Source organism: Trifolium pratense, linkage group LG7, assembly GCF_020283565.1.
Source record: "Trifolium pratense cultivar HEN17-A07 linkage group LG7, ARS_RC_1.1, whole genome shotgun sequence".
In the NCBI taxonomy this organism is placed as follows: Eukaryota; Viridiplantae; Streptophyta; class Magnoliopsida; order Fabales; family Fabaceae; genus Trifolium; species Trifolium pratense.
Genome location: NC_060065.1, coordinates 8,755,792 through 8,775,801, shown reverse-complemented (window position 1 = coordinate 8,775,801; position 20,010 = coordinate 8,755,792). Strand labels below are relative to the sequence as shown.

Here is a 20,010-nt window from a genome sequence, read left to right as displayed (position 1 = left end):
TAATTACCTTGCTGCAGCCTACATAACTCTATGACAGCATTAGGGAAGTGTGACTGTACTATCAGTTCAGTTTTATATTATTATCTTTTCCTTGAGCAAGTAATAGTCTACCTTTAGGAACTATAACATTAAATTACTCTATTCATGCTTAGGGAAGGCAAACTTATCATTAGATTATTCAAATTACATGTTGTGGTTTTGCTTATCATACAAAATTAACAGCTGGCTCTCAAATTGAAATTTCAAATTCAAATTTCACACCATTTTCAAAACCACAGATTATAATTTCAAATTTCCCACCAGTCTTCTAAATTTAATCTTATTTGAATTTTACACAATATTTGAAACACAAGACAACATTATATACGAAATGGATATGAAGAAGTTTAAGTCCTTATATTATTAAGTTCTCAATCTTACATACATCTAAATGGCAATATTCACAAGAACTGAACTTCAGATTGTAACAAATTGATCACAATGATTCGTATTCACATCACAGTTAGTTTATAATATCATTCATGTATCTACTCCAATCTCCTAAATCAATCTTCCAGTCAAAAGGTTAGATCATTTAAATTTGTTATTTAAATAGAACAACTGTTATTACAGTATCTATCATTCTATATACTATGCAGTATTTTGATATGTAACCAGTTCATTGTGTCAATGTCATTTTAATACGAAGTCATAATATGTTTTTTGATGTTCATTGTATCTGTTTGTTTGGTGTCAACAAAAATTCCCTACAAATCCTTAATAATGTGTAATTACAAATTCCTGATGTAAAATTCTGTTTTCAATCCAGAGTGTTTTCGTTGCTAAGAAATAATGGAGAATCAAACAATTGCTAAAAAAATTGCATCAAAAATTGCAAGGCACAAGAGAAAATTAATCCTTCAACATAAAAAAAGATTTAGAAATATGAAAAGGAGCGGTTATCAAGGCATATATGTTGGATTTCCCACAAAAGTAGCTATGACTTCTAATTCTATGAGTAACATTCCACTTAATGATATTACTTCATCAGTGGTAAACAGACGGATTCAAAATTTGCAATCCATACCAATTGCATCATCCACACCACCAGATATGGTTTCTACTTCTATGACCAAGACTCCACTTTCTGATATTACTTCATCAGTGGTGAATAGACTGATTCCAAGTTTTCAACCTGCTGATCAATCTGTTAATGAAACACTAATACATAAAAAACCCATTCCATCCAAGAGTTTAATCAATGTTGAAGGATTAAAAGTTAACTTGAGAAGCAAGTTTGATGCAGTCAACAAAGTTCAGAAAATAACTAATGTTCAAAATTCATCTACAATTCCAAATTCTGACCAGAGTTCTGATGAGAATAAAAGAAAACAAACACCCTCTCAAACTGCTCATAATGAGTTTCAACAAGACTCCAATTTATCTTCAAGCAGTGAAGAAGATGCTTATGAAAGTTGCACAGATAGTGACACAGATCAAGATGATGCTGTTGAATGCATTACCTTATTTGCAGCTAATTCTCCACAAGGTTGATTATGTTTAATATTTGTTTTTAATCATATTGCATTTATAATCATTGGCTTATAATACATTGATCCTTTATAGGTTATTCGGACATTGGTGATCCTCTACATGAATGTCAATCATGCGGAGCTCAAATGTGGTATCAAGAGAGACGCGCAAAATCCAGACATGCCGTTGAACCAACTTTCCAAATTTGTTGTGGTAATGGAAAAGTTCAATTGCCATTCCTAAAAGATCCTCCTCAATGTCTGCAAAAACTATTGTTTGACAATATTTCCAAACAAAGTAAAAGCTTTCAGCAAAATATAAGGATGTACAATTCAATGTTTTCTTTCACCTCACCTGGAATGAAGTTTGATAAAAAAACCAACAAGAATGGTAAAGGGCCACCAGTTTTGAGATTACATGGACAACCCTGTCATCGAATGGGAAGCATGTTGCCAAAGGATGGAGAATTTCCAAAGTATGCACAACTTTATATCTATGACACCGACAATGAAATAGCCAATAGGATAAATAGTTGTGGGTAAGTATATACATATAGATTTGTCTTATGCGTTTATTTGAGTATGTGATATTACTTATCTTTAGTGTCTTATTCAATATTGCCAATTTTAGATAGTGAATAATCAATATATTTTATCATAATTTGTTCAACATATTGTACAGGGGTAACAAAGCTATTGATCCTGAAATTGTGACCAGCTTGGCTTTAATGCTTGATCAACACAATGTCCATGCTAAAGTTTTTCGAATGGCAAGAGATAAATTAAAGCAAGGAAATGTTCATGAATTGAAACTGAGACTAATTCATGATAGGAAAACTGATGGAAGGATATATAATCATCCCACTGTTTCTGAAGTAGCAGCTCTTATTGTTGGTGATGTTGATGCTGGAGATACAAGAGATCTAATAATAGAACAACGTAGTGGAAAACTTGAAAGAATCAATGAATTCCATTCAGCATACCTTGGATATCAATATCCTCTACTATTTCCATATGGAGAGGATGGATATAGACGTGGAACACTACATAAAGAAAGGCCCGATGTCATAATTACAAGGAGAAATCGACTCACAATCATGGATTGGCTATCTTTTCGAATCCAAATGAGAAAAGCAGAGGCTCAAACTCTAATTTCTTCCAGAAGACTTTTCCAACAATTTTTAGTTGATGGTTTCACAATGATGGAGGCTGAAAGGTTATCATTCATTAGAAACAATCAATCTACCTTAAGAGTAAGTAAATATCAAAAACTTCATGCTGCTGAAGGAACAGATAGCAAAACTGGTAAAAGAGTTGTATTGCCTTCAACTTTTGTTGGTAGCAAAAGATACATGGACCAGTTATATTTTGATGGTATGGCCATATCTGCAGCAGTTGGTTTCCCTGATTTGTTCATAACCTTTACATGCAATCCAAATTGGCCGGAAATTATTAGATTACTTGACAGCAAACATTTAAAACCTCATGATCGTCCAGATATCATAGCTAGAGTTTTTAAAATCAAATTTAATGAGTTGCTCAAAGATCTTACCAAGAATCATGTCCTCGGAAGAGTAATGGCATGTAAGTTTTATAATTACACCTTCTGATCAGATATTATTTTGACCACTTTATTTTACACATGCCATGTCATAAATATTTAATGTTGTGTTTGTTTGAACAGATTTGTACACTATTGAATTTCAAAAAAGAGGTTTGCCACATGCTCACATTTTACTATTCCTTCACCCATCAAGCAAGTTTCCAACTCCTGATGATATTAACACCATTATCTCAGCTGAAATTCCAGATCAGTCAACACAACAGGAATTGTATCAATTGGTCAAACATCATATGATTCATGGCCCTTGCGGTATAACACATACCTCTTCACCTTGCATGCAACAAACTGGCAAATGTTCAAAGTATTATCCCAAAAAATTTGTTGAAAAAACTATTGTTGATCAAGATGGTTATCCGATTTATAGAAGAAGATCACATGGTCATACTATAACAAAAAGTGGAGTAACAATGGACAATAGAAATGTTGTCCCTTACAATGCTTTTTTGTTGTTGAAATATCAAGCACACATCAATATGGAATGGTGTAACCAATGTACATCAATCAAATATCTCTTCAAATACATACACAAAGGATATGATAGGATAACAGCATCTGTTTCTCCCTCCATTAAGCGAAAAAGTTCTAAAAATGAAGAAATTGATGAAGTCAAAGAATACATTGATTGTAGATATGTATCTCCATGTGAAGCATGTTGGAGAATTTTTTCTTTTCCTATCCATGGTAGGAAACCTGCAGTTGAAAGATTATTCTATCACTTAGAAGGACAAAATTCTGTTTATTTTCAAGATTATGAAAATCTTGATGATGTTCTTCTTAAACCAAGCGTCACCGAATCAATGTTTACTGCATGGTTAGAGGCAAACAATACATTCCCAGAGGCAAGAACTCTTACATATGGTCAATTTGTCTCTAAGTTTGTTTATGTCAAGAAGTCTAGAAAGTGGAAGCTAAGAAAAAGAGGATACACAATTGGAAGATTAATTTGGGTTCCTCCAAGTACTGGTGAACTCTACTATTTTAGAATGATGTTGGCAGTTGTAAAGGGACCAACATGTTATGATGATATCAAGAAAATTGGAAATACTCAATACTTTACCTACAGAGATGCTTGCTTTGCCATGGGATTTCTTGAAGATGATAGACAGTACATCCAAGCTATAAAGGAAGCTAAAGATTGGGGTTCCGGCCATTTTTTGAGAAAGCTTTTTGTCATTATACTACTTGCAAAAACGATGAATCGTCCTAGACATGTATGGGATGAAACTAAAGTTTGGTTATCAGATGGTATTCTCCATCGACAACGGATCATTGCGAACAACAGAGGTACGTTATCAACATTATTTTTTTTTAAATGGATTGTTATCTTTATAGTATATGGAAACTCATTTACTTTCTTCCGTACAAAACGCAGAACTGCAATTAACCGAAGCACAGCTTGAAAATTTGACTCTAATTGAGATTGAAAAATACTTAGAAGCCAACAGAAAAAGTTTGACAGATTTTCCATGTCTTCCATTTCCAAATGACTATGTCACAGCAGAATTGGGAAATAGACTCATTTATGATGAGCTCAATTATGATGTTCATCAACAAAGAGAGGAATTTCTACAATTGTATCAGTCACTTACAGGTACATTGTCTGCAATTCAATTTATGTTTAAATCATTTAATTTATCTAAATACAAATATAAGATGTATTTCATTATTAGAGATCATTTCCATCATTTTTTTACAAATTTTACAAAGCTTAAATAAATATCCCAAATTATATCAATATCATGATAGATGAACAAAGAGGCATATACCAAACAATTATGAAGGCAGTCAGAAAACAACAAGGAGGTGTATTTTTCTTACATGGTTATGGAGGAACAGGTAAAACATATATGTGGAGAACACTTGCTTCGTCCCTCAGATCAAAATCACAAATTGTTTTGACCGTTGCCAGCAGTGGAATAGCATCACTGTTATTACCTGGAGGAAGAACCGCACATTCAAAGTTTAAGATTCCGGTTCCAACTTTAGATAATGCTACATGCAATATAGAACACAATGATGATCGGGCAGGACTTCTGAAACAAACCAAACTCATCATATGGGATGAAGCTCCAATGGCGCATAGGTATACTTTTGAAGCACTTGAAAGAACACTGCGAGATGTTATGAGTTCCTTTTCAAACAGTAAAACAATTTTCGGTGGAAAGGTTATAGTTTTTGGAGGTGACTTTAGACAAATACTTCCAGTGGTACCAAGAGGTTATCGTTCAGATATTGTACATGCCACCATCAACTCCTCAAAGATATGGGACCACTGCAAAGTCTTGACTTTAACTCAAAATATGAGATTGAAAAAAAACGGAAACGATCAAGAAATAGCCAATTTTTCTAAGTGGCTATTAAAAATAGGAGAAGGCAGACTATCAGAGCCAAATGATGGGTATGCTGATGTAGATATTCCAAAGGAACTGCTAATTCTTGATTATGATGATCCCATTCCTGCTATAGTTCAAAGTACTTATCCAAACTTGGTCGATCAATACAAATGTCCAAATTATTTGCAAGCAAGAGCAATTCTAGCTTCCACAATTGAAGTTGTCGAACAGATCAACACATATGTTTTGAGCTTGATACCAGGTAATACCATTTATATTGCATACCATTATATTTCGTATCAATATTATTAACATTCATATTATAATCTGTTCCAAATACAGGTGATGCTCAAGATTTTTACAGCTGTGACTCAATCGATCGTGCTGATGTTAATGATTGTGAGATATTTGAGACGCTGACACCTGAATTTCTAAATTCTCTTAAAACATCTGGATTACCAAATCACAAAATCAGTCTGAAAATTGGAACACCGATAATGCTCATGAGAAATCTTGATCAATCGGAAGGCTTATGTAATGGTACTAGAATGATAGTAACAAGACTTGCAAATCATGTCATTGAGGCAAAAATTATAAGTGGAAGACATCTTGGAAACACAATGTATATTCCACGAATCAAAATGTCACCATCACAATCACCATGGCCATTTAAGCTAAACAGAATACAATTTCCAATTATAGTCTCATATGCAATGACCATAAATAAATCACAAGGTCAGTCATTGGATTATGTTGGACTATACTTGCCAAAGGATGTCTTCAGTCATGGTCAATTGTATGTGGCAATGTCAAGAGTTACCACCAAAAATGGTTTGAAGATATTGATATATGATAAAGAAAAAAAAGCAGATAACATTTTTCCAACTTCAACTACTAATGTTGTTTTCAAAGAGGTTTTTGAAAACCTTTAGCAGGTAACGTATACATAGATTATTCCAATTTCAACATATTTCATGTTAACATTTTGAGGTTAATCTCACAGTACTAGGTTATTTGTTCAGGTCAAGGTGCTTAAAATGAAACCAAAGCATAACTCAAGTACAATGGAAGTTCAGTTCAGATGTTTTGATAACTTACCTGACAATGAAGAATTCCAATTTCCTGAATATTAAAGCAATATATGTTGCTATATCAAGTAGCAATTGAGTCATAACTCCAACTTCATTTGACAATACTCAAAGTTGGGCAATGTTTTTGATTGTTGTTCTAACCGCTACATCAATTGACTATGTTTATGTTATATTTATTTGCTTAATATTTAAATTATTTATGCACTGTTTCTTATTTAATTAGTTTGGCTAAATGATTGTTTTCCAACTTATATTTTTATCTAATATTTGAAAATATATATTCAGTACATACTTAAACTGGATCCATCTTAACTAATTCAAAATTACATTCATTCTTAAACTTAGATAAAACTTACACCATCTTACTTTAATACATTAAAACAACACTATCTTACAAATATGTTACTTAATCACATTTCCTCTATATGGAATACATGTATGTTATGTGGATTATCTCCATACATAAGAAGATACACAATATCCCCGATCTTCAAAACTTTGCCTCTTATAAACTCATGCCAACCATTTCCTACATATATCTCATCGATATTAGTATCCCCAAAATAAATATCACAAGGATATCTATCGCCGTTCAAATGATCAATCAAGGTAATTTTGGCTTGAGTTCTATCATTAAATATGAATGAGTTTTCTTTAGGAATTTCCTGCAAATAAACAAGTTGAATTACAATACTTTTATTATTAAAAATTATTAACAAAATATTACTTTAAATAATAATGTTACCAAAACATTGTTGTTCTCTCCGACCGTGTAACCCCAATAATGACAATCATTGTAATCAGCAACATAAACTCCAGGATATTTCCCGGAAGATTCATCTCCATTTATTACTTCTCCATCGCCTATTTCTTCATTACTTTCAATGTTACCAACATTGTCACCTTCCATTTCATCAACTATATTCTCTTCACCAACCAACCACTTGGTCACTTCACATTTATATAGTTAAATGTGATTACAAATTTATAATGAAATTTGATCTACTGCTACACCTTATTGTACATTACTACTTTCTTCAACAAGCTAGCATCACCTCATGTAACAGGCTTTATGACAAAGTTATTAGTACAAGCCAAAGTATCCAATGTGTATCCACTTTATCAAACTACAACTAATCAATTATAACTTTATCTTAACTTTTATAACAAATTATTTTTCAAAAATACGGATAAAATGGACTGAATTTCCAATAGAAAAAAAATGATTTTTCAAATAAACGGAGAAGATCAACTTTATCATTCTCACCTAAAAATTTAAAATACACCAATTTTAATATTTTTTTCATTGTTTTACAATTTTTTTTTTATAATTTTTAAATAAAACCTAATATATTGATTATCTATATTTCACATTCATTATTATTACTTGGTACACACCCATGAGTACAACTAGACCATCTAAATAATTTCATGTATCACATCATAATTACAGTGCATTTAAATAAAATTTATTAAATTAACTTTTCCTCAACAACTCAACTCAATCACACTATAAATATATCCCCAAAGATAGAAATACAATGAATGATAATATCATATTGATAACAATTTTAAGTTAATCAAGTCATGTTTCATACTAACAAAAGAGAAGTCATATCTAATTTTGTAACCATTCATGCACCTAATCAGGTTTATTTCATTCTCAATATTACTTATATATTTGCGATTTCATAATATTTTGGTTTTTACATCTAACTATATTTAATTTTCTTATTAGAGTGCTGCTGAAATTGATCCATGGTTTGCAGCTGAATTTTTTCATGAATTGGAAGATACATGGTATATCAAACTATCAGATGAAGTTGTTCATACTATGACCTTCAATAAATCAATTTTACATCCTAAACTAACAAATGGTTGGACTGCATTAAGAGTTACATATAAATTCGTTGGCTATAGAAGAATATTCTTTAGCTATTTCGGAGATAATTGTTTCAAAATAAAAATTGATATCTCTCAAGTAGGTTCAAATGTTTATCCTCCATTCCATAGTTTAAGCACTGCTCCAAGAATATATTCATCATTTTGTGTTTTTCTTCACAAAAATCAGGCTATCAATAAACCATTGGTAAATTAATTTTTCAAAATATTTCTAACTATTGTTCTAATACAATATATTATTTCTAACTATTTATAATTTTTTTCCATTGATACAGGCGATTCCTAATGATTTTGCCAACTACATACTCAAAGCAAAGAAGAAATATATTTACTTGTGCGGTCCACTAAACATCAAAATTCCATGTAGATTACAAATAAGCCCCGACACCGAACCAAGCCTGATGATTGGACGTGGCTGGGAAAGCTATTGCGCTGCCAATAATATAATGAATGGAGATGTTCTTACATTTCATTGTCCTTATAATATGATTACTAATTGTATTATCGTTCGTAAATTGCAATAATCTCAATACATTCTACCTTATTAAATCTCTTGAGATTGAGGGAGTAAAGTACAAATAAAGGTAAACATATGTAGCCAAAACATTCACGTGAAGGACATGTAGCCTAAGATTCTCTAAATAGAGTAGTCATTATGAATTACCCATCTCATTTTTTGCAATCAATTTTCAAGTACACATGACTTTCAATCAATCTTACTTTTAGAGAATGCACCTTCTGATTTATGACCTACCTTTACCACATTTTCTTCACAACATGATAATCTAGCAGTTCCAATAATTTAAAATCTAATGTATTTAATTCAAAATATATCTTCAATCAATCAAATTAATCATTTTTTTTAACACTCTGGTCATTTATCTTTTTTTTTGTAACAATATGGTCCTTTATCTTTTTTTTGTAACACTTTACTCTTTATTTTTTGTTATTTGTAACGCTTTAGTCCCTTTTTTTGTAACAGTGCGGTCCTTTATCTTTTTTTATCACTAACACTTTAGTCGTTTAATTTTTATAAATAAATAAAATAAGGACCTTCAGTATACTTTTACCTACATAATTTTTAAAATCATGCAGTACTTAAAAAAAGAATTTTTTTATTGCAAGTTAATAAAGATCATGCGGTCCTTTTTTTACCTCATCCACAAGTTTTCATCATCATGATTTCTACTTTTTAAAGTTGAAGAATCTACCTTTTGATCTTTTCATAAAGGCTTTGAAAGAAACCTACATGTCTCACGTGGGGTGTACTTCATTTTGCAAAGAAACAATATTTTAGTTCCAATTATTGTAGAACTATGCCTTCTATTTTGCATCTATATGTATAAATACATGTGTGTGGCTGTGTCTATTACATATATTTAACACTTATAATTATTAACAATATGAGTATTGCTGAAATGCTACAATCAAAACCAATTACAACTTGCAGAGTTGTAAGACTTTCTAATCTGGTAATATTTTTTACTTTTTTAATTAATTCTTTTTTTTTTTACTTTGTTATGGTAGTCTATTTTACTAATTAAAACATTTCATTTGTGTTTCACAGGGTTACGGAGAAATAGATCCAACTTTCATTGTCGAATATTATAATAAGTTAGACAATATGTGGTTCGTATTCAATTCAGACAATGGTTGGACCGTACTTAAGTACAATAAAAGCTATGATAATCCTATAATCTTTAATGGCTGGAAAGAATTAATAGAACTTCATGGATTGCCGAATAACATTGAACTTGAACTAGATTATTATGGTGGAAGCTGTTTTGGAATCAAATCTTTTAAGGAACCTATTGTTGAAACTGATATTTTGCCATTTCACAGTCGTAGTATAATACCACATGAAACTGTGTTTTTTGACATTCTATTGACTACTGAAAGTGTGAAGAACAAAAATTTGGTATTGTCAATTAAATTAAATTTCTTATTGTTTTTATATTTCGTATCAATTTACTTTTATATATTTATTTCATATTTAATAAGTTTAATTACAATATATATTAACTCTTTTCCTTATTGTTTTTAAGATTTTACCTATGGACTTTGCAAGTTTCTTGATGGATAAAAATTTCAAATTTATTACCATATGCGGCAATTATCCCCACAAAGAACATATGAGGGTTGTTCATTCTACCAATCCCGTCACAACAAAATTGGGAAATACCTGGAAAGACCTATGTCAAGAAATTCCTTTCAAAGCTGATGATACAATTCGTTTTAAGTTTGCGATTAACGATCCACACGATCGATGCCACATGTGGAAGCTACCAGAAATTACCAATGCATGATCTTTGTTATTTGCTATGTTCTATTGGTTCTCTTTATCAATTAAAAGCACTACTTATTTGCCAAATTTTCGTTGAATTTGGCAATCAAATAATTTGTGTATTTTTTTTCTTCTTTACTTTCTTTTATTATGATGTTTTGTATTATCATTTTTAATTAATGGAATTATTATCTATGAAGTCTTTTACGTTAAATTTGTATTTTTCTATGATATATTACCTTCGTAAGTAACACATATTGTTTCTATGGTTTATATTTCCTTATTTGTTCAAAATTTTAATTAAATTTTTATCTTTTTCTTTTAATATTTCTCCTATATTATCAATCTTAAGAATTTAAACAGTATCAATATATTCCATTGAGCCTATAAATTACTCTAATATAAATTAGGAGAAATATAATAATTTTACGTTAAATTAAACTCAAAAACAGCCTATGAATTAAGCTTACGTTATATTTTGGCGCCAAATAATATGATAATTATATTCGATTAAATATCAAATTATTACTAAATAAATCCAAAAGTATTACATGTAGTACAAAGACAGATTCTTTAATAAAATACTCATTATTTTTTATCTATAAATACATTCATTTAACAAAGCTTGACTTACTTTTGTTCATTCATAATCAATGGCATCAAAATGGCCTCCAATAATTCATGGAAGTCCTCTGGCAATGTTTGAAGCAGTCCATCTTCCTAATGAGGTTTGAAAAAATATTTTTCTTTCTTTTTGTATATTGCATACTATAAAACTTAATATTAGTCACTTACTTGCAGACTTTCGGCGAATTAGATCCTTTTTTTATTAGAAAATATTCTAAGCAATTGGGTGCTCAATGGAAATTGTATGATGGAGATGGAATTCCTCACCAAGTAGAGTTCAATATGTCAATTACCAAACCACTAATAACATATGGTTGGCCAAGAATTAGAAATTATTATAAATGGAATGGAAATCAAAGCCTTACATTTCACTACTATGGTCAAGATACTTTTCTTATGATCGTTTGTGAGTTTGAACAAAATGAGTGCCCATCTTCTTTTCCTCAATATCATAGTTTGAGTACAAATCTTGATGATTATCGTTCTTTCCTACTTGTGATAAAAGAATCTCATCTGAATTCTTCTAAATTGGTTAGTTCATAAATTATATTCTTTTAAGTATTATATCATTTAATAGTCATGATTTGTCAGTATATATATACTAACAAATCAATTTTGTCAATCTTTAGGTTCTACCTCATGATTTTGGATACCACCTATCATTATCAGATTATAGAGAATTCATCCTATGCGGTCCTCATCATGAAAATGTCACGTGCAAATTCACAAAAAATGATGAAAATGGTGTTGAGTTTACCTTTACAAAAGGATGGAAAAAATGGTGTAAACTCAATAACATTGTTGAAGGAAATATATTAGATTTTAATTGTAATGCATTTATGTATACAAATATTATTATCGTCAATAATATGTAATTTATTATGGCATATATCTTTATTCAGTATTTCTAAAATGTTATGAATATATTTATGAAAAATATTTGGTTTTTTTAAATACTATTATTGTTGAGTTTATTAATTTTCTAAAATGTAATGCATTATATGTTTAATTAAAATTTAACTAATATATATCATTGGTATAAAATTATTTTATAAAAAATAGGATAAAATGGCGGTACATCATATGTAGTAATTAAAAAATATGTGTCTGACAATTATATATACTACATAAATTTTTAGAATGACCTTATATTTGACATCTTTATTATGTAATGAAAATATGATTCCCATATTCGTGGGAGTAATAAAAATTTTAGGAACTACATCTCCGTGTAGGGGTGCTCAAATCCAAATCAATCCAAACAAAAACCGAAAATTGATCCCAAACCGAACCAAATCACATACATATATTTTAATATTAATTTATCTTTTTATTAGTATATATATATATATATATATATATATATATATATATATATATATATTGCATTAACCTCTCTTTTTTTATTTTAAATTTTTTTAATACTATATGATTGTTTAATTTATTCTTTTTTTTTTAAATTTTTATAATTTTCAAATATAATTGGTAATTGTCATTCCAAAATATTAATCTTGAATATATTATATGTTATATTTTGTTGTCAAACTTGATATTTATTTTGTCAAAAATGTCAAACTATTACTTTTTAGCGATTTTTGTAATATTTATATTTATTAAAAAAAATTACAATTTATAATTTGGATATCCAAAAACCGATCCAAATTACACCACCTAATATTGGATCGGATTTTTCTTATTTGTCATCCAAAACCGAACCAAACCGCAAATGAATTTATTTTTTTATCGGATGAGTTTTTACCTCAAAACCGATCCAAACCGAATCGCTAACAGCCATATCTCCGTGTCTTTTCAAGAAGGATTTACTTTAAATGCACCGACGGTGTAAAATTATTTTACACCGTCCATAAATACCAATAATGTTTTCCACCGCATAACTCCACTTCAGCCAAGTTTCTTGATACCAACTAATAATCCGTCCCAAAATATAAACAAAATGAGATAAACAAAAGTAAATATATCTGGTATAAATTTAAAAGAAAATACATCAAGTGTTATTGACAAATTTTTGCTTATATTTTGAGACGGAGAGAGTATTATTCAACATTTAATATTTATATGACCAAATAAACATTCCAAGAATTGTGGTCCTAATTAATTGAAAACGACATATATATCCGTGTATTGAGTATTATACCACATGAACAGTCACAAAATCTTTCTAAAGAGTTCTTTATTGCTTATACCAAATCACAAACCGTTGTCTTTTCCCAACAAAAGGAATACTTTCCATATTCTTCTTTAACTTTATGAGATAAAAGCCAAAAAGCACTTTCCTTTTCAACATTTAACTATCATAACGCAAGAACCTTCTCCCCAGCCATTAGATCCGTCAAAACCTTATTGCCTATCAAACCAAAACCGTTCAGATTCAAATGGCATCTTCTTCAAAATGGTAATCAATTTGTACTTTCTCAAGTTTGAATCCTTTGTTCCTTTTATGTATTTGATCATGCATGCTTAATAACGTTTTTAAATCATCATGTTTTCCAGTTTATTATTTAAATTGATAACCTACTAAATTCATACAAATTAAGACTTCCATTGGTCATTGTTCTTGAGTTTTACGAAAATCGTAGCATATATGTCATATATAAGTTGAAATATTAAACATCTGATTCTTTTGTAAGATAAATTGTTCAATTTGAATATATCTGAATATTTTACTAATAGGTGTTTATTTGAATTGTTTTTCCATCACCAAATTTACTGCTTTATAGACTGACTTTTAATCTTTTTTTTTTTTTTTTGTAATTTTTGCTATTTTTTAGCACTACACCAAGAAATCCAAATGAAAGAATAAGCACTTTCGAAAGTGTTATTTATCCGGCGGAGGTACGCCAGTCGTTAATTACTTATATTATCTATTGTAGATACTATTATTTTCGTATATTTTTATATGTTATACAACAAATTTACCCCCCACATTATTAGGAATGATTCTGTCACTGATGATTATCAGACATTAATTTTTATGTTATATGAATCAATTTGTTTGTCAAGTTTTAAAATATATAATGTTTTTCAATATTAGGGACCAATTGACATTCCAATTAGTTTCTTCAATGATTGGAAATACGAATTGAACAAACAAAAGGAAAAGGAAGGGACAATTAGCAGTAATTCTGAATCAGTTAAGATTTATCTTAGTTTGAATGAAGATATTTGCTTCATGTTCTATGGCCAAGTTGTGGCTAAGAAGTTTGGTTTTCAGCACCCTACCAGAGTGCTTTTCGATTATAAAATCCATCGTAATGAATTCGCAATGACATACATTGAGACGATGGAGATTCCTGATAGGCCGACAACATTTGAAACAATTATCAGTCCTTTTAAGGTAAACCATGCCATTATATTCACTTTGATTTCAGTAACACATTCACATTATGCAGATTGTCTAATCATGGATTTTAACTTTAATTTCAGTCAAAAATCTTAATTCCAACTGAGTTTCATGAACTTTGGAAAAGAGAGATTCATCGACTAAAGTATGGTAGGATTGTAGCAGGTCATCATTGGGCACATGTAACATTTGAAAAGGATGATACCAATTTCTATATGAATGGCAACAATGTTTCCGAAGTTTTTGGACTTGAAAAACCAATAAAGGTTCTTCTTGACTACAAAATTAAAAACAATGATTTTCATATGGCCTTTATAAGTGTGGTTGAGGATGCAGCACCTCAAGTCATGGTAATGCTTTTCATTGATCTTGCATTTCAAATTATCAATATTTCAGATAAAAAATAATGGTCTGGTACGAATATATATTTTTTCAGGAAGAAGCGGAGGAAGAGGATAATGGAGAAGATCATGTTCAAGAAGAAGGTGAACAGGTCACAGTTACATGGTATACAACAGTGACAAAGGCTTTGGCTAATCTTTCAAAGAAACAAGTGATGGTAATATTTCATACCATTGAAATTCTTTAATACTTCATTCGATTTACATTTCAAATGTGATGCCATTGAGACATTTTACCTGTTTGCACAATAAATAATAATATGTTTATATACCCTGAGATATATAGTTTGATTGCCAACTATTCTATTTGTTTTTTGGATTCATACGATTTAGGCTTATCGTGCCTTCATTATTGCTTATTTTTTAACCTATGAAAAATATGGAATTTAATCATATAGATTTAAGTTCAAAGTCAGTAAATGTGATAATTTTTGTATTATTATTGCAGCATTTTCCAAATCCAATTTCCAGAGGTGTCCTTGCCAATGTGAACAAGATTCAGCTAATATCGGATGACACACTTTTTGAAGCTGAGTGCCAAATTTATACTTCAGAAAGATCGCTGAAAACTGGCAAATATGAGAAGCACATTGGTAAAGGATGGTATGATTACGTTCGCCTTCACAGACCAAGGGCTGGAGATACTTTGAGGTTTGTCTTTTTTCCAGAAACAGATGAGCTTAATGTGAGGATTATACGTCGGAATATGCATCAGAACTAGGACCGATAATCTTTGTTGCTCTGTGACTTTATTCCAAAAGCCTATTTATTATCATATGATATCTTTTGTGTTGATCATGTTGAATCTGAACTTCTAATTATTTACCTAATGTATATGTGTACTAAGACTTAGTCAGAACAAATGTCATCTACTATAATATGTGTAAGCTGAATGTTGAACTTCATATCCTTTGCTTTGTAATATTACAACTATTATATTTTGCCGGAGTTTTATTTAAAGTTATTTTAGTCTGAATTACAGTAGATCATATGTAATGGATTATCAAGCTGAAATCTTGACAATATTCCCATCTATAATTTATGATAATTTTGTTTTGCAATTGACAGAAATATCATATTTCTCAAAAACCATATCAATATTCCCAAATTGTTAATTGGGGTATTGCGTAGATAATCCTACCCATTTAAATCATCCAGAAGTTAATTCCTGATATAGATACTGGTATTACTGATATAGATTAATATGATTATAGCTATATTAAGCATGTAAAATCTGATAATCATGTAGTTACAAAATTTTTCATAAGATAATGGAATATTTTTTGCAGATAAAAATTTAAAATTACCTGATCTACATCAACAAAACTTTGAATGATTCACATGAAATTTGTTTGGAAACATCTGGAATTTTGTTTGCCTTCAAATGGAAACTGTTTGCTAAATCACCTTAGTCAAACCTAGCCGTATTGTTATGTTGAAACGAAAGAAATTGGATGTGGGTTTAGAAGGTTGGATATAGAGTTTGTCATGGGCCAACTTTGTCTTTGGCCCAAATTTATGGCTCAAATTGATGAAGCCTTTTATTGTATTATAATATATTATTTGTGTGACAATCAAATTGGATCAAAAAAATTCCCTCCAATTATTCAATCAACTCCTAAAAAATTGTTTTACCCCGTACATCTACCCATTTATGTTTGAATCATCTACCCAATTATGTTTGATTTTTGTTTCTTCAAACAAAATCTTATGTTTGTTTTTTATTATTTTTTTCCTTTATGCGATTTTATCTATTAAACACCATAATTTTGGTTGTAGATATTCAGAGAGTTACTTTTTTCCGTATCTAAATATGTACAAAAGCTAGGAATTTAAAATTAATTTCTATAACTTATATGAAGTTAAATTTCAATATATCAACCGCGCATATAAGGGTCCTCGCGATTCGATTTAGATCGATTTTTAAGTAAAATCTCATCCGATCCAAAATGAAATTTATTTGCAATTTAGTTCGGTTTTCAATAACAAATAAAGAAATCCGATCCAATCCAACATTATGCAATTTAATTTGGATCGGTTTTTGGATATTCACATTATAAATTGTGATTTTTTTTAATAAATATAAATATTAAGCTTGCAAATGAATAGTAATTTTTAGGAGATATCCACATTATAAATTGGAATTTTTTTAACAAATAATAGTTTTAAATTTTTGAGAAAATAAATATTAAGCTTGATGTAATATATAATATAATGAAAATTTAAATTTTAAAATGACAATAAGCAATTATATTCGAAATGAATCCGAAATCCAATCAGATCCAGTGGTTTTCACAATAGAATATCCAAACATATCCAAAAAACTTTGATTTTTTGCAGTTTTCAGTTATTTTGGATCAATTTTCAGTTATTATTTAGATTTGTTTCGATTTTAGCACCCCTAACCACATATACTTTGATTGGCCAATAAATATAAATTAGTACGAATTAACCTCAAATGAGAAACTTCCATTTATTTACCATGATGAACATTCATTCTGTATGATTATTTGAGAAAATGGACAAACTTATAAACGCAAAATATATGCGCTTATATCCATAATTTCATTTCAATTAACAAAAATGATAGTTCGTTTGAACTATTTTTAACTACCTTCAATATTAATTTAAATGAATTTGAAAGTTCATAACTCAATTCATAACTAAATTGAATTTTTTTACAGATACATTCAACATCATAACTGAAAAGCTATTTTATCCTTTTTGCGAATTCAATAGCATTATCCGATGATTACTTATACAATAAATAGCCAAACACCACGTCAAAGGCAACGTCCTCATTATTACAAATATATAATAACTATCGATATTGGTTTAAGGAAATCACATATTTTCTAATGTTATTTGTATTTTTTATTTTTATGTTTTTTTATGTTTTAATAAACAATTCATCTAATTTTTTCAACTTTGAGCTTGACATATTTATTTGATATAACTAAACACCCACTTTAAACTTTGTATACATGTACTCATATTATTTAATTTAAATATACTAACATTAAAAAAAACCAGGAAACAGTTTCATTGATTAACAATCATAAACTACAATCAACATCAACAACGAAAATAAAGGATAAACATCAACCCTACACATAATTACCACAAAGTCAAACCAAATTACACTTAGATAACCTACATTTTACTCTGCAGCCAACACCTTCAATCATTAAAATCTTCTTAACCTAAAATAGCAAACATTAATACCAAATTAACTTAAATACCATAATCAAAAGCCTACATCAAATCATATTTGCAAGCTCCCTTTTTTCAACAACAAGCAGCATCCAACATAATCAACTTTCTCACCTCAAATTTTAAAAACACGCACAACATTATTACCACAGTTAACAAGCGAAAAATTAAAGCATAGTTGATCACCAGCACGAAACCCATTTTTGCGACAAAAACCAAACCAACCGGGACCTAAGGCTGTCATCCAAAAAGGATTGTCTTGCTTTGCAAATTGCATTTCAGTCTTTGTTCCATTGTCACAACAAGCAGTTATCACATTCAAGTTTGAGTTTCTGACATAAATCTCAAAAGCATTCCATATGCTCTGTTTTATAATTAAAAACATCATCAGTAAATATTCAAAACAACTATCATCATATCAATGTTTGAAACTCATGAAAATTACATCTATTATAGAATACTCACCAGGTACGGATTGCTCATATTATCACGCGTAAGTTCAACTTGAAACCTCACAGAATTACCACGACTAACAGATCGACTGTGATAATCTGGAATTTGATCTTCACTTTCAAATCTTCTTGAAGCCATAATACCAAAAAGTCCTTGACCATGATAGGCGAATTCGATCACTTCATTCTGATGTAAATCAAACACATCCCTCATATCTTTCCATCCATCTGTAACAAGAGGATGGACTTCATCTTTGTTGTATGTAACAACATGATGTTCAAATCGATAATCCATTATTTTCCACTGTGAAGGAAGTTCATCTCCAAATTGACGAATGAAATTTGGATCGACCTCTCCAAATTTCTATTTCAATTTTCAACAATAAATGCATATTTATCAACAAGATTGTGTTCGAAAAATTATCAATAGATCAATTCAAAACATAATTTCAGTTTTAACATATATGAAAAGATTATGTTCAAAATTTATGAACAAATGAAATCACAAGTTCATGAAAAAAACCCAAAAATTCGTATTACCTGCTTTGCAAAGAAGATGGTTGTAAAGCTTCCAAGAGGTTTGACATCGATGTAATCACAATAGTATGTCTCCATTAAATTTTGCAAGAACACAAGCCCAATGGAAACTATTTGGTGAGCAAAGCCTGTGAACCGAACTATGTTAGTCTCAACTCAATAGTATTTTAAGCTTTTACATCAAAAAGAATCAATTAAAAAACAAATATAATATTAGATTACATTATCCAAAATCTTATCCTACCCAACTACCACTATTTGTTATATCAAACTCAAAATAATTGATATTTTCTCCTTCCCAATTTTATTGACACAGTTGATAATTGTTGATTGTAAATACATATTAATTTTAGCAATTTTAAAACTAATAGATACAAAAAAATATTACTATCAAACATGTTTAGTTCGTGTATCATATACATATTAATATAAGAATGTAACTTTTATACACCGACTATATTAAATCTTAATACATTCTATAAATATACCAACTATATTTTTAGTATTCTTATTATTATCAAGTTATACAAATTTGGACTCACCGTTATTAATCAACACGCCATTTCAAATTATACAAAAATTTCAGCCTAGACGGATATAATATTTGGTTTAATAACTTTTAAAATATAAAAGAACCGTCTTTTATTTTGTACTATAATATAGGAATGTAATTG

The 20,010-nt window shown here is 29.6% G+C and overlaps 2 protein-coding genes across 2 annotated transcripts; one reads left to right on the top strand and one right to left on the bottom strand.

Moving 5' to 3' along the window:
• Nucleotides 1–924: 924 nt before the first annotated feature.
• LOC123895794 lies at nucleotides 925–6,400 on the top strand. The gene is made up of 7 exons (XM_045946278.1): nucleotides 925–1,528; nucleotides 1,606–2,050; nucleotides 2,194–3,095; nucleotides 3,196–4,419; nucleotides 4,508–4,726; nucleotides 4,882–5,730; nucleotides 5,811–6,400. The coding sequence occupies exons 1-7, from the start codon at nucleotides 925–927 to the stop codon at nucleotides 6,398–6,400; spliced, it is 4,833 nt and encodes a 1,610-aa protein (XP_045802234.1).
• Nucleotides 6,401–18,153: 11,753 nt separating this feature from the next.
• On the bottom strand, nucleotides 18,154–19,496 carry LOC123894779. The gene is made up of 3 exons (XM_045944851.1): nucleotides 19,340–19,496; nucleotides 18,813–19,163; nucleotides 18,154–18,711 (listed from the first exon to the last, which is right to left on the bottom strand). Exons 1-3 carry the CDS (start codon nucleotides 19,412–19,414, stop codon nucleotides 18,463–18,465), a joined length of 675 nt encoding a protein of 224 aa, XP_045800807.1. The 5' UTR covers nucleotides 19,415–19,496; the 3' UTR covers nucleotides 18,154–18,462.
• Nucleotides 19,497–20,010: the final 514 nt, after the last annotated feature.

Bases quoted from the DNA above. Each gene is read 5' to 3' on its own strand.
- LOC123895794 (XM_045946278.1), top strand. From the start codon at position 925: ATGAAAAGGAGCGGTTATCAAGGCATATATGTTGGATTTCCCACAAAA. The intron at 4,420-4,507 runs GTACGTTATCAA...TACAAAACGCAG, and splicing joins GATCATTGCGAACAACAGAG to AACTGCAATTAACCGAAGCA. The intron at 5,731-5,810 runs GTAATACCATTT...TTCCAAATACAG, and splicing joins TGTTTTGAGCTTGATACCAG to GTGATGCTCAAGATTTTTAC.
- LOC123894779 (XM_045944851.1), bottom strand. From the start codon at position 19,414: ATGGAGACATACTATTGTGATTACATCGATGTCAAACCTCTTGGAAGC. The intron at 19,164-19,339 runs GTAATACGAATT...AAATTGAAATAG, and splicing joins CCATCTTCTTTGCAAAGCAG to AAATTTGGAGAGGTCGATCC. The intron at 18,712-18,812 runs GTGAGTATTCTA...ATTATAAAACAG, and splicing joins ATATGAGCAATCCGTACCTG to AGCATATGGAATGCTTTTGA.